Genomic DNA, 14945 nt, shown 5'->3' on the forward strand with positions numbered 1-14945 from the left:
CTTCCATGGATTAATTTCTATGGTATTTCCATTATAAGCATTTGTGGCAAAGAAGTGAGAAACTAACATTAAAACAACACAGCAACCTGAAAACCTCAAGTGCAATTTACTTTTATAAACATATGCAAAACCCATCAATTTCTTCCTGTTGCACAACTGGAAAAAAAAATAGTATAATGTTCAAAAATATTTTTCTGTTTTCCTAATTTCAGTCTTTGAAAAGAAACCCAGCAGGCCACTGGGCTTTAATATAGGGTCTGGGTATTTGAGAGCGAGCACTGCACTGATGGAGATAGCCTGGTTTTCTGCAGCCTTGGCTGATTCTTTGAATGGCATTACCTGGGGCACAGGAGTGTCTGTGATATCTGACAAAACCTCTTCGTCAGCCACCCCAAATCTTACTCCATCTGCACATGCCCAGCTGACACTTGTCTATTCTCACAGAGTGCTGTTGTGAATCACCTCTCCCTACCAGACAGATGGTTTTTGTGTGTGCGTTCTGCAGTGACCCTGCTTATTGCCTCTTAAAAAAAAAAAAAAAAAGCCTACATAAATTCAGATAAACACAAAAAATATGATGGTTACAGTTGGGTAAATAGCAAATATTCCCAACAGTGTGTGTGCCAACACAGACAGTGTATTGGCCATAGAAGTACTTGCAGTCCACAGCATAAACTCATGCTTGCGAAATTTCTGTGCTGCTGAAGTCTCTGAATATGTCCCAGACAACCTGAAGAATATGCTGCATGTATGCCTGTATGTATTTTGTCAGGGCTACATAGTTATTATACCACCTTCCCTTATCTCCAGCCCATCCGGTTCCCTGTGTGCTTGTAGACATGCTTCTTAAATCTTTAGGAGAAAGCTTGAAAATAAATTGGGAAAATAGCTTGATTGGGAACATTATCTTGGAAAAACATATTTTTAATGTTAATCATATGCTATTTCCCAATCTGCTAATAAAAATACCCAATATAGACACTGAGAGCATCTTAAACTATCTGATTAACTGCTAAAACTTCACATTGAGAAGTTTCCTTCTTTTTTTTCCCCCATGTGAAAGAACTTTGTGCCTTTGAGAGAGTGGAATTATTTGGGCACCTCAGGAACATAATAAAACCTCTGTGCTGGGAGAACTGGCAGGACTGGCACATACCTAAACCCAAGGTGGAGGAAATGCTTGCTGCCCAGTTTGGTCATTGCTTTCCTGGCCGAGTCGTCCAAGTTTCTAGATCCTTCATCGTTCACTGCAACTGACAGGATCATGCCATTCGCGACTCTGCCCAAATACTGGGCAAGACGTATGCTTTCCTCTTTCGCTCTGTAGGTATCAAACCTAAAGTGATAAAAACACCCCAAACCATTTACTTCACTGAGCATCGCAGCTTTATGTACTGAAAAGCAAGAACTGTAAAGAAATAACTCTTTTTTATTGTTTGTGGTAATGACATTGTCCTGTTGTAAAAGCACTTGTCTAACAGGGTATATTAGGGGTTTCTGTTAAGCCAAACTCTAGTTTACAGAACTGCAAGGTAGTAACACTATTCACTCTTTAGTTTTGGAGATTACTGATCGAGAAAGAATTGTATACACATTCAATAACAGCCCTTTGAACAAAATGTTTGTGTTTCTGGGCTTGCTGAGATGCTGTCCCCAACCTGCTCCCAAAGATCCTCACATCTAGACAGCTGAAAAGTCACTCACCGATCTGAATGGACAACTGCCCCCGTCTTTGGGTCAATAACATGGACAATGACACCGCGATGGCCCCAGCTCCTTTCAAAGTAATATCCACCTTCTTCCATGCCACCAGGATGAAGAGTTTTGTTTAAGAAAGTCCAGGACAGCTTTTTCTTTCCGTGGATCTCAAGAGTGCCACCCTTACTTACTCCAAGATATTTCTGTCCAAAGTAGGGATTCGGCTGGCTGCCATCACCTGCCCTGCAGCAGGAAGAAAGGAAAGGAACCAATTTTGGATTTGCATCTGAGAGTTAAGTGGTGCACGCCGGTTTCCTGGCATGCCCAAATACCCTAGTGTTCATCTCCCAGTAGTATTTGACACCACAATCAAAACATCATTTTTACAGGGCATTTAAATTGTTTAAGATGCTACTGAACTTTCCACAGAGCACTGATGGCGAGTATTTGTGAGAAAATGTAATTTTAAGGAACATTTTTGCTCTCTGTTGTGGAGGAGAGATCCTAGAAAGTTCTAAGGTAATATTTTATCATCCATACGTACCGCCCATATAAGATGATAACCACATTGCTTCGGTAAGGGCACATCTCACTGCCGATATGTAACTCTCCATCATTTTCAATGAGTATGTGTCTAGTACGCAAAAGGATAGGCTGCGCGTCGTCTTTAATGACCAGTTTTCCTAAGCAGACAAGGTTATGACATTTGCTTTAACACACAGTAGCTCATCAGAGGTTATGATACCATTGTGCTAAAACCAGTGTTGGGCTCTCATCTCCATTTTTGAAAAATTCTGCCCATCCTCCCCAAAACAGCTCTAAATACAAGCCCTAAAGATATCACTTGTTTTTTTTAATTCAGTTCAGTTCTTGAAGAATTCAATTGAGATTTGTGTGGAATAGGACCTGTTCGAAACTGAGATAGAAATTAAGATGAATAAAAGCTATTCATGCCAGCAGCCACCAGCAACACTATGACTCTGTCCTTAGAGACAAAGAGGCACATATGTATGTGCCCTGTCCTGAGACCCTGAGAACACAACTATTGCAGTATGACGTTATCGGGACAATGATTTAGTAAAAAAATGTTTTTGAAGCAAATCACAGAAGTAGAACAAATGAGTACACTGAGCTACTTTTGTAAATTCTCTAGAAAGGACAGGAAATCAGTTGATCAAAATGACTAAAGAACTGATAGCATCTCTGTTACCACCCACCCTTGCACCAAATTAAAGCTGGATTTGTCCAGCAGCCACTGAGTCCTCAGGAAGAAGCAGGAAGCTTTCCCAGCATTTAAACAGCCACAGTGGAAACCACACTTCACCCAGCCTTGCCACCAGCACGTTTTACCTCCAGCAGTGATGTGGATAGAGTGGACGGTTGCAGAAGAAGAGAGAAGAAGCTTCCTGCCATTACGGATTTCAATGCGATTTTCTTCGTCGTGACCTGGGTTCCAGATTTCTAGTTCAGGATCCTTGTCAGGACATGTCACAGCTGCTTCTGCTGGGGAGAGATGGAGAGTGAGGACAATTACCATTTGTTTGGTGCAAGACAGAAAGCTCCATATCTGGGCATCTTTACAGCATCATTCTCGGTGCCGCCCTTTGCTGACTCCCTGGAACACAACAATATCCTTGTGCAGCAGTGTACACATGGGTCACAATCAAAAGGAAATAAAAAACAATTTAAAGCTGCATGGTTTTCAGTTTTCTGGAAGCATGGAAAAACCTGCTACCCAATGCAAAAGTGTCTTGTGAGGGGTGCAGGTTCTGGAAAACTACCAAGAAGAGGCTGTAATTGAGCCCTCCCTGCAATGACATTCAGTTCCACTCATACCACTCAGACACAAAGCCTTTCACAACTCCAAGGAAGATGTCAGTGAAAGGATAAAACTACTATTACCTTTAAAAAAGTCCCCCAAATACCTGCAAGGTTTGAAAAGCTATGTTTAATGTAAAGAAGATATTACAATATGTTTGCATACTGTGTTTTCACTGGAGATGGAAAGTAGAAGTGCTCAAACTAACACGAGAACAGCAGACACCAACGAATTACCAGTCCACTCAGAGAGGCAACAGGGACACACAAGAGAGAGCTTCTGGGTTCATGAGCTTTTCCAGACAGAAGCAATAAGGATTCATTCACTTTGGGTTCACACATCACCAGTCTCCACACACAAATTTGATTATGGACTGCCATGACGTGTTAGTCTAAACGGCTCTCATACCAAATCCAAGACTCTCACGTTATAAGAATTTAGTTAAGATAAAATATTTCCCTGACATAATCTCACTTGATACACGAGCCTCACATCTTACTCTAATCAACAAAACTGTGAGTGTGAAAGTCCCATATGTGATGCATATTTTCTGAGAGTAGAAACCTTTCTAATCCTAGGAAGCTGAGGTCAGTGGAAGTTTGAACAATGAGCCCTTTGCCATCAGAAAGGGTTGGGAGCTCTCATCAGCTCTCCAATTTTTATCCTTTAAAACAAAAATACCACAGGAAAACTACAGAATCCACAATAATAGATCCATGATAATGGATGTAAAATAAACCCCTTGACTTTGCCGGGATTATGGGTCTGGCACTTAGTATACTAAAGTTGGGTGGTATTTTTTCCCACAGATACTAAAGCAGACAGTTAATGGAAAGGACAGCCTTGTGGATCCCCGCAAGGAAACACGTCCCAGTGCTGATAGGGAGCTGTTGCATCCTGCCACTATGAAAACTTGAGGGGCATCTGTAATTCCACAGCAACAGAAACAAAATCTGTCTGTGTGCATTCAGTCTCCTCTCAGATTCCTCCATGAATTCCATCTCCTATGAAAACAATAGAATTGGACCAAGGACATGCCTTGGTGTCTCCAGAGACCCATTAACTGTCAGCTGTTCAAGGTAAGCGGTAAGACATTCCATGCGGGCAATTCCATGCCTTGGCTCTGCAAACTTTTTCTATATGCATGATGTGATCAAATCAGAGAGGGCTAATGATCTACCAGGTAGCAAGTCAAGTACTGATAACCATCCAAGACCTGATTTGATACCACTTATTTGAGCTGGAAACTGGAAGTGTACCAGTAATATCAGAGGCACTTTTTCCGATTTCAGTAACTGAGGAAAATAGGACATAGTTTCTGGGTTCCTACCAGAAGGCACACAGAACTAATAACAGTTGGAAGAGATAAATATGTTAGGCAGGAAATGGCACTTGCATTGTAAATAGATGTTCAAAGGTAGCTGCAAATTCAAAAAATGAGACATTATTCCTATAGGAATAAGGATAATAGAAAAATTTGCTCATGATAAGAAGATAAATAAAACCAAAAGAATCAATTCGAACGTAGAGGTATAATTTATCAACTAGACTAAGTGGTCAGTATAAAAGCTTGTTCAATTTTTCACTTACTTGGCTGCACTAGTGTTCCTGCGCTCTCAAAAGAGAAGTTGTGCTCCAAAATTGATTATTTAGAAACAGAAAGGTAGACAGCGAAGCCCAAGGGGAAATCAAGAGGAATTTATGGCGATGGTAGGGTTGACAATCAGCAAAGGCAACACAATCCAGAACAATGGACCCATGTTCCCAGTTTCATTAACCAATTCATACCAGAAAGTGAGAGCTGTGCACTTCAAACGCATTCACTGCATCAAGGACATTGGAGCATCTTCTGTCAGCCTGCCCAGGTACCTTCCCAGCTTGGGTTATTACTCTCATTGTCATTTTATTAAATAAGAGTACATCTTCTATGCAGCACAAGGAATTAAGTGAATGTTTTGCTTCTTGACCAAAAGGGCCTGAGCACAGCCAGGAAGGGTTGCTTTATGCAGCTGCAACACTTGGGGCAAGACATACAGTCTCATTGTTTTAAATTCAGCTCCCTAAATTAGGTCTATTTAGAACACATATACCCAACTTCCCTTTCCCCCTTCCTTAACCACTTGGGAAAAGTGGTTAAGAGACAAAAGCTAAGGGGCAGGGATGTCTCCGCCCTGAGCGCTTTGCTCTCCATGTCTGGGCTTGGGCAATGCAGCAAAATGCTCAACTGCCTCTCCCACAGCTACAGTCATTAGGACCTGAGGTTTCTTTTGTTATTTCTTTATGCACCTTGTTGGATTTGGGTTTGTTTTAAGAATACGTGGCAAAGTCTGAGGATTCCTGGGGGTGCTTTCACCTGCTCAGAAATGTCAGCCTTTGCCATTGCAGCTGCCCTCAACTGGGAGCATCGGCACATCAGAAATCTGTTCTTGACTTTCTCACCCTGCCCTTGAGTCACAAAAAAAGAGTGAAAACCTGCTCAATACAAACCAGCAACGTCTTTATTTAAAAACAGTGTTACAAACTATCCCCATTCCCTCCCCCTGGCAAGAAAACTCACCTGTGCTTACAGAAGAGATTGCAAACAGAAGAAAAATGAAGTTTTGGGCCAGATACTTGGAGGGTGGTAGGGCCATTTTTCAGGTTGTTTAATTCTCTGGGTATCTGTGAAGAAAGAATATCAAGCAAATGTCACCTTTTTTTTTTCCCCAGCTCATGCAAAATTTATTCACTGCACAAAAACAAGTTATATCCAGCTTTATGCCAGCCCACTTCCACTCTTAATGAGTTTTATGGCTGAGAACACCTTCACACTGCTTCAGGATCAGCCCAAACAGAGCAACAAGCCAAGGGCAGCTTGTCACCCTTTATTTACTTTAGGATAAACCCTATTGGGAATCCAAATACACACTCAGAAATCAACCGCCCGTTGTAACCAAAAACGCTTTAGGAATACAGTGTAAACACATAAAGAGTGTCAAAACTCTCTCAGGCTGCACATTCACATGTGCAAAGAAGTAACGAAACAGAGAAGGCATTTGCAGAGTGACAAATTTTCATGAAGTAACCTTCAATGGCAACTCTCTCCCCCTGTGCTACTCGCACATTGTTAGCAATGATGTTTTGTGCACCCTCAAGACAAACTGTTGTCACGCTTCCAGTCTAAAGCACACGGTTTCTTAGATTTCAGACCCAAGAAACATTGTCTACGTAACATGTCAGCCCAGAATTTTCTTGCAAAAGCTGCTTTTGAAACCAGTCTACCAAATGTTCATTTCATTTCTTCAGTAGACAACCACCAGCAAAACCAAAAAAGCAATGTCATGAAAGTCAAAGTCAGAATTAATGTGATTCTCTCCAGTCTGCAGTGATTGATTCTGCGGCTCTGCCCAAAGCTCATGACATTTTATTGACGTGTATTCACACTGAGGCAAGGGCACCCGCTTCTGTAAGTGTAATGCTCTGTTTTCATAAGGCACTGTTTAAAATTCACATGCAGACTTTGGTTTTATCATGTAAGCCAGTATCTAAGGAACATCGAAGAAACTTATTTGTAGCTGTCATGTCACATTGCAGTGGTGAAATAGGATATATATATGTATTGCACAGCTTAGACGCACAACAAAAAGTAATTGAAAAATTACCAGGGCGCTCCAGTTTCTTTAAGGCAAAAAGACGCATGTTTCTTTTCATGTCATTTGTTAATATAAAACAAAAAATAACCAAGAAAAATATATGCAAGAAGGCAGGATATAGTCTGGAGCAAATTTTATATCATATATATATGCAAAACACATTTGTGGTATAGCTCGAAGTACAATGATGCATTCAAACCGCATGTAACCCAATGATTGTATTTAAAATAGCATTAGAACAAGCTATTCCAGGAAATATTTGATCAGGAAAATTCTTGCTTGCTTTGGTATAGTGTATTTGACAGCCATCAGCTCTGGAAACAGCATAAACTCAGAGCTCAGTACAGTCTGTCAGGTGCTGAAATGCTGGTATAGAACAGCAGAAAAGAGGAATGCACTTAGCAATGCTGTAACTTTGAATGACATACGTTATCAGAGAGTAACACCATCACCATGGAATTTGTGCCAGAACCAGGCTGCACGTGTCTGACGTTTTAACAGCATTAAGCATCAATATTTGATAAGGCAGCGCTGTTTTGAATGAACACTATTAGAGGTACACCCGAAGTACAGCAGTCACCATTAAAATGTCAAGATTTATTAGCGACGATTACACAGCCTAATCTGCAAACCCAATCACTAGATTCTGCTTTAACAATAGAGAAAAAACTAAACGAGTGGTAATACCACAGGATGGTCATTACAGATAAACGGGTTGATAGTGTCGATACAGCTGTATATTAGTGTTGCATAAAACCAGATCCAACTGGTAAGGTATTAGTCATAAAACACATTCAGATGTTCACAGAAACGAAAGAAGGGACTAATTTTTTGGCAGAGATGGTATGCATTTGTTCTTCTGTTATTTTGTACGTAGCAAATAAATTCCTTTGTTCTGGCCCATTAAAAACTCAAAGGATCACCTCCGCTCCATCCAGCTCACCCAGCTTGTTTCTGATAGCAAACTAGTAGGAAATTAGTATAAGAAATTTCACAGCCTTAGGTTTCTTTAGAGCCAGGAACTGGACAGTACTTACCATCAGATTGTGCAAAACGGCTTCTGCTTTTACAGCCCCGGTTGGTCGCTGGGGACTGCTTCCCTGATTACATCCATCTTCATGAGCAGAGATCAAAACAAGCAATCAGACACTGGAAAGTCATGTCGGTTTTGGAGGCATCAGCTGTGTGCCAGGCTCCAATGTTTTTGTAGTGTCTGAGCTACCACAATCCAAAGAATATCTTGCTTATTTTGTGACTGAGGTAGGGTGTTTGATTCGGCCCGCAGCGAGCCCGAGTTCATCGCGGTGTTAGTATTAACTGGCACTCGGGTTGGAAAGGCTGAGAGCCAAAAGGGCCAAGAGGATCTGACTCCACTGATTCAGCTCTGACTAACACACTGCTGGAAAAATGCTGCTCGGAGGATAATCTCAGGAATTTTCCTTCAAAGGCTGTCAATTAAGCATCTTTCCCAAATATTAGACTATTAACTATAAGAGGAGGAAGAGATAGTGACTCTTCTCATCAATGTCTCCTGCTGGAGAGGGCTCGGGAGCAGTTATCTCCTGCCAACCAGCCGCTTGGTTAGCTCAGAGCCTCATGGGGATAAGCAATATACTACATTTCACTTGAACAGGCGCCACGTGGCCGAGTTCAGCTCTGATGTAACCAGCTATGTCAACAAATCTCCCTGAAAATTCAAGCACTCTGAGACTGTAAGAGCCATACGAGTGTCCTCCCGAGTCTATCATCTCCAATGTTTCTCAAATACCATTTGTGGCTCCTCTCTTGGGTGAGAAAAGCTTTTTCATCTAGCCATTAAAAGCTGCCTGGCAATGGCAAGTGGGATTCATATCCTTGGATCTGGCAAGGCAGACTTTCTGAAACGATTCCCAGCTGCTGGTTCTTTCCAAAAATGAATAATAGCAGCAGACAATGCTAAAAGTGGAAACCATTATCCCTCAGCTGGCTGCTACCGCAGGTGTCAGCAGCGATACTGTACTAGAAAGTGCACTGCATAGACAAGAATCCTCATCCACCACCCTCCCTATGCTATTAGTGCCAGAGATAACACAGAGCACACAATCCCCAGAGCAAAATGGCAAAGAAATGCTCTGATTTCCACAGGCATCATGGTGGGATCACATGAACATCCCAAATCCCAGATGGCAGAGCAGAGCTCTCTGGATCGGTACAACCAGCCATTTAGAAACATACACCAGGCTCCAACCTCCACTCGTCACCTTTCACAATTCCTGGCCCACCCACCCAAGCCCAGCGCTTGCATTTTTTAAAAGGATCTCTCAATATTTTGTATCTTAACACGCTTTTAAAGATTGGCTTGACACACTTGGGAGGCTGTACCTCCAGCATCTGCTGAAGATGAGGCTCCTTTCTGGTACGGTCGTAACAGGAGCATTAGCCATCCACTACAAACACGACAAGGACAGGAGAAAAGCAGCGACTACCTGATCTCCCCCTGAAAAAGATGTCAAACAGGAGCAAGGAACGTGCCCGCAACCTGATGGCTGCTACTGCTGCTACTGTCCAGTGAGAAGCTGCCACGCAAGAGAGGCCACAGACCTGCACAGGGGAGAAGTGGTGATCCAGAGCCACATCCAAAGAAAAGCAGGAAAAGTATATATAGAAAAGGTGCCTTTTCGCTCAGCAGAGTGAACTGTCAGCAGATGTTAGTTTGCACAGGCACTTGTGAGGACCTGTGTATAAATCTGTGTTCCCTAGGGACCATCTGTGCAAGGTGAAATGCACCAGGAGACACTTTCAGGTCAGTGCCAGGGCCGTGGTGCACCTCTCGTGCTCTGGGTGGCCAAACCTGGACCCTGCCACTGCCACAGCTCACGCTGAGGTTTTAGTGGTTTGACAGCTAGGTCTGAAGCCTTGCTGCACGATTCCTCATTCGTATGCAAGGAAGCCAACATCAGTTCGGAAGCCAATTCACGAGAGGGAGGAACTGTTTAATTAGCACCTCTGCTACCTTCTTGCTGACATTGTACAGCAGTGACTGTCCGCTCACCCCACTTGGGGAATTTTACATTTTAGTCCCAGCTGGGAAGATGGATTTGATGAATACATTTGCTTTTCAGACTTGAGGACACGCCAGCTCTTGCTACAGTGACATTACTGTGCAGGGAGAGCCTTCACAAACCCAGCCACAAACACAGCTAAAGCCTTCAGACGGCCTTATAAATAAATAAACACACACATTTCTAGGAATCATTAATGAAAATGATTTCCGAGCTCCAGCACATGACAGCAGCATAGCTGGTTCTGCTCTTCATCCTGATCTGCTTGGCACCCAGCCCTTAGCTACTCTTTTTTACTGGCAAGTAGAGGAGGATTAAACTCATGAATAGACTTCACTTCTCAATGAAATCAATACTGGAGTCACAAGCAGCACCCTGACTTCTTTCAAAATGAAACTTGGTTTCTTAGGAACTAATTTAATATCTTTCCCTACAAGGAAGAATGTTCTGCTCATGCATTTCATATAGAAACATCACTACAAGTTCCTTATTTGCTCACCTTCATAAAAACAGATTCTGAACAAGGAGTGGAAATTAGAGGAAAATTTTACAATGAAAAAATTGAAGAAAACTAATGCATTTTCAAATTCATTGTAATATTGGCAAACTATTTTGAGACAAATTAAAAGACTGAAAAAAGAGGTACTTTAAAGCTATGCTTTTTTCAGAAATACCTTTTTTTTTTTTCTTTGCAGAGGCTCACAGATCTTGAAAAGGAAAGGAAGAAATTTTTGGCTCAGCTAAACCAAAATAATTTTCCCTTCAGATCACTCCACCCATCCAACGCTGAGTAACTTCCAGTTTCACATGCTTTCAAAGTGCTCAGCATTTCACTGAATTAAACCCTCAACCACCGCATGAAGTTTTCGAAGCATCAAAGTGGTGGGAAGCTGAACCATATTTTTGGAGGTTCAGGGTGCATTGACTTTGCTGTGCCTGCTGAGAGCAACTCAGGGCACAGCCAAGCTAATGCTTTCAGAGATTGCCAGAGCTGCTGCATTCCTACTGCAGAAATGTTCTGAGGATAACCGGGAAAGCCGTCTGTCCCGATTGCATTAGGTGTACTGAACATGCCTAGATTAGCTGCAGGTCCACATGGATACGTACAGTCCATGTGGAGTCCAGCATGCGGACGGAGATCCTCCTGCTCAGGAAATTTCTGGGAGGAATACGAGAACTTTCCACAAATGAAACGTCCACGCGACACTTACCCCACAGCTTCACACACAGAGACTTCTGGCGCACGCCAGGTTAGCAGCAGCCTTTGAAAACACCATCAATGTCCCAAGGGTCCATGGAGGAACTGTACCCTCTGCAGAGCGTCCCTGGTTTTGAAGGCTTTTTTCCCTCCCAAGGTAAGGGAAGTGTGTGCAGTGGGTGAAGAGGATCACAGCATCCTGAATCCTCTTCAAACTGCTGCTTTTAACTACCCAAATAACTGCATCAGGATGTAAATATTTTTCTTTTTGTTTTTGTGGTACTTTACTGTTTGCATCTGGCTCGCCACGGCTCCATGCCTTCCTCTCCAGGACATTTGCCATTTGCTCTCCTTCTGCGGCAGGAGGAGGAATAGAGATTTTTCAGAGGTTTAGGCACATTCCTCTCCTTCCTTCACCAGGCTCTTCCTTTGCCAATTGTTTAGTCTCAGCCTGAGGTTAGAGCTCTGCAAAGTTTTATTGGGATCCAGAGCCTGGACCTGTCACAGATTATCAAATAAATCTCCCAAGAAGCTAAAAGCTTGCTCTGTCAGTAGTTGTTCCAGCGTCAGGCTTACACTTACAGGCCAAAAACATCTTGCTTTTCTTCCCCTGCACAGCCTCAGAAATCTTAACAATTAGGTACTAAGAGGAGTTCAAAAGGACTTCCAGGGAGCTCCTTCGAGCATCAGCCACTCAGGTTCTTGTACCACTCATTTCCACCGAGAGCGCCTCCATTGCTCCCCATGAGGGCCAATCCAGACTCCAGATGTGCTGTGCATCACTCTTCACCTTACCTTTACTGAGTAGCATTAGTGATTTCTTCACACTTTTTAGCAAGACAGGACCCCTCCCCTTGCCAAACCCGACTCCCACCCCTCCTACCTGGTCTGGGGATGGAGCCACAGCCTCCTACTCTGCTCATAAACTTTTCAGGTGCCCTCTCCGCACAGGCAAGGACCACAAGGCAGTATGTGTCTGATGGAGGCGAGCATCACGGCTGAGGAGATCAGTCTCCACCCAGTGACACAATATCAGCTGGCTGGCACCCAGATGCCAAAGCAACTAACTCACCAAGGAGCAAAGAACACTAAACTTTCCTGGTAGCAACTTGTTTGGCCATTTCTGGCAATTTCAGAGAAACAACACGGCTTCAGTAAAGCTGTCACCCACCTTGGCGACAAAGGCATGGACAGCTGGAAATTGCCTGCCCTGCTGCCACCAAGTAACATCATTTTCGAACCGAAATGAGTCTGTTGTCATTTCAGGGTAACTTTGTACTTAGATTGTAGTCAGTGAGGTCTTCAGCTGTTTCGCAGTTTGCATACAAAGCTCTATTTTTGTCTTTACTTCAAAAAGCAGCATAAAGAAAAAAAAATCAAAGAGAATTAGCCTCTAATACTGGCAGCATTTCAGTCCTCAGTGTGAGCAGAAAATCAATACAAGCATTGTCTGAAAGGAATTCAAGACCTTACCCTACGCAGAACATACTTTATCCTGGGTTTTATTCCTGTAGATCTTTAATTAAATGTTCACATCAGTTGGACAAACATCATTTCACCAGTCATGAGCTGCAGACAGAAATACATTTATAACTCCTTATTGCACCTTACATATTCAGTTCCATTAGAAGATAGTATTGTAAGATCACTGCATGCTTACCCATCAATGCAAGCAGATGTTCCTGAGCTCACCTAAGATGCCACAGCAGATAGACACTTAGGTTTTTCAAAGGCAGACATTAACAAAGGGAAAACAGGACTGAAGGGAGAATTCCCTATGTCTGCATAAGTTCATCTGTTTCCCTGGATGTTGCTGAAGTTTCCATGCCAAATTCCATTTCCAGTTCCTGTGATACTGGAGAGCAGACTTTTGTCTTTAAAACTTACCTTTTGATACCAAATCGCAGATATGTTGAAACACTTCTCCTTGGGAAGCACAGCCCATAGGCTTTTCCTATCCTGCCCTGTGAGGCTCTGCTGGAAAAATAAATCTCTAGCACAGTGGGTAAGAGGAGAATATATTTATTAGTTATAAAATATACACGTGAACACCATCGGTTTGGTACAATCCTATAAAAACAAGAGGACGTGACAGCAGTGGACTTTGCCCGGCCGTGTGCTGCCCCAGCGGTGCTAATCCCGGGACACTGTGGGCTCTGCAGAGATGTGCTCTGAGTCGTTCGGAGAAAAAGCAAATCTCAGCGACTCCTCAGCATTAGCTGGACATTGATATTCTTTCAGCTTCAAGGGGATATAATGCTGTAGAGAAGCAGCTTTCTGGTAACCAGCATGATTAAGGACTTTAATCCAGGAAGGTTTGGTTTGTCCTTTATAGCCAAGCATGGCAAAACTCCCTGAAAAACAGACACAAAGAGAGTGACCCTCCGAATGGGTTGGTTCACTTATTAGTAGCACAGCACGGACTTCCTCCACACACCACCAAAACTTCTTAGCCCTTCTTTTTCACCTTGGGTTAAAATATCAGAACATTCAGGAGGGAAGAAGGGCGATGAAAGAGAGAACGAGCCTTGCTGAAGCTGCAACCTCACTGCACCCCAGATCTGCAGGTATTTCAATAACTTAAGACAGGTTCCCAGATGTCAATTAGCAGGAATATTGTTTCACTCCTTATTTTTAAGCATTAGTACTTTCTCATATTTGACTACATGAAAACAGTTAGGCACTTTGAATCCTCCTTTTATTAGTTTACATCAGTCTCTTCCTGTTATGCCCAAACTATTCCCTATGTCAACTCTGTCCTGGTCCGCTGCTGTCACAAAGTACAAAGGTATTATGTATTCTTCCATTTTAATAATAATGTCTTGTGTTTATATTTTGCTTTTCATTGCAAAGACTCCCAAGGCTCCTTGCAGCTGGTTGGATCGAGACTATTCCTGTAAACACTTCTAATTTAAATAAAGTTTTGTAAAACCAGGCAACAAGAACCTAAATCCTGATTCCGCTGGGGTGAAGGGGATTGGGGTTTTTTTCACATTTTTCCTGGCAGAAGCAATACGCACTTGGGAGAAACGCTCCAGCCTGCCCTGAAACACAGTCTCCCCAGCATGGACCAGTCCTGCGGGCAATCACTTTTGGAGCTGTGAAGTCAAATAGCGCACATACCTGAATCAGCAGGAGAAAGCTCATGAAGCAGAACATAATTACCCAGACTGGAAATCAGGGCAGACGCGCGGCTGAACACCCCTGCCCTTAGGAAAAGCAAACCAGGGGTGGCACATAACGGCCCAGCAGCAGCTTAGTTCTGCTGCCAGACACCAGCATCCCACTGCAGCGCCAGGGCAAGGAGATAGCCACCAACCAGCACGTCCCCAGGACACCGGTGGCCCTGCTTGCTGCCTTTTGTGCCCCAGGAGCAGTCAGGGCCAGAGGTTGAACTGAGCTGCTGAAATGACCTGGAAGCGCTGTGCCCAAGTGAGCAGCACAGGTGGTTCAGGGAACTAAGTTTGACAAAACAAACAAAAAAGATTGCTTTTTAATCAAAAAATTCCTTTCAAAAGTATTCAGGGCTTTGATGAAAGAATGAAGCGATGCAGTTT

At 43.0% G+C, this 14945-nt stretch overlaps 2 protein-coding genes across 2 annotated transcripts in view; both read right to left on the reverse strand.

Annotated features, from left to right (window-relative positions):
• Positions 1–14945, reverse strand: part of CEMIP (cell migration inducing hyaluronidase 1) — a 110225-nt gene that overhangs the window by 46156 nt on the left and 49124 nt on the right. Inside the window, exons 2-6 of the mRNA XM_054077115.1 lie at positions 6075–6178; positions 3049–3201; positions 2243–2381; positions 1705–1941; positions 1157–1336 (exon numbers count right to left, since the gene is read on the reverse strand). Coding sequence (XP_053933090.1) covers positions 1157–1336; positions 1705–1941; positions 2243–2381; positions 3049–3201; positions 6075–6150 — 785 coding nt within the window. The 5' untranslated portion in view covers positions 6151–6178. The remainder of the gene's footprint in view (positions 1–1156; positions 1337–1704; positions 1942–2242; positions 2382–3048; positions 3202–6074; positions 6179–14945) is intronic.
• Positions 13397–14945, reverse strand: part of LOC104059997 (cell surface hyaluronidase-like) — a 58943-nt gene continuing 57394 nt past the window's right edge. Inside the window, exon 25 of the mRNA XM_054077114.1 lies at positions 13397–13742. Coding sequence (XP_053933089.1) covers positions 13522–13742 — 221 coding nt within the window. The 3' untranslated portion in view covers positions 13397–13521. The remainder of the gene's footprint in view (positions 13743–14945) is intronic.

The sequence above is a fragment of the Cuculus canorus genome, chromosome 12, assembly GCF_017976375.1.
Source record: "Cuculus canorus isolate bCucCan1 chromosome 12, bCucCan1.pri, whole genome shotgun sequence".
Lineage (NCBI taxonomy): Eukaryota > Metazoa > Chordata > Aves > Cuculiformes > Cuculidae > Cuculus > Cuculus canorus.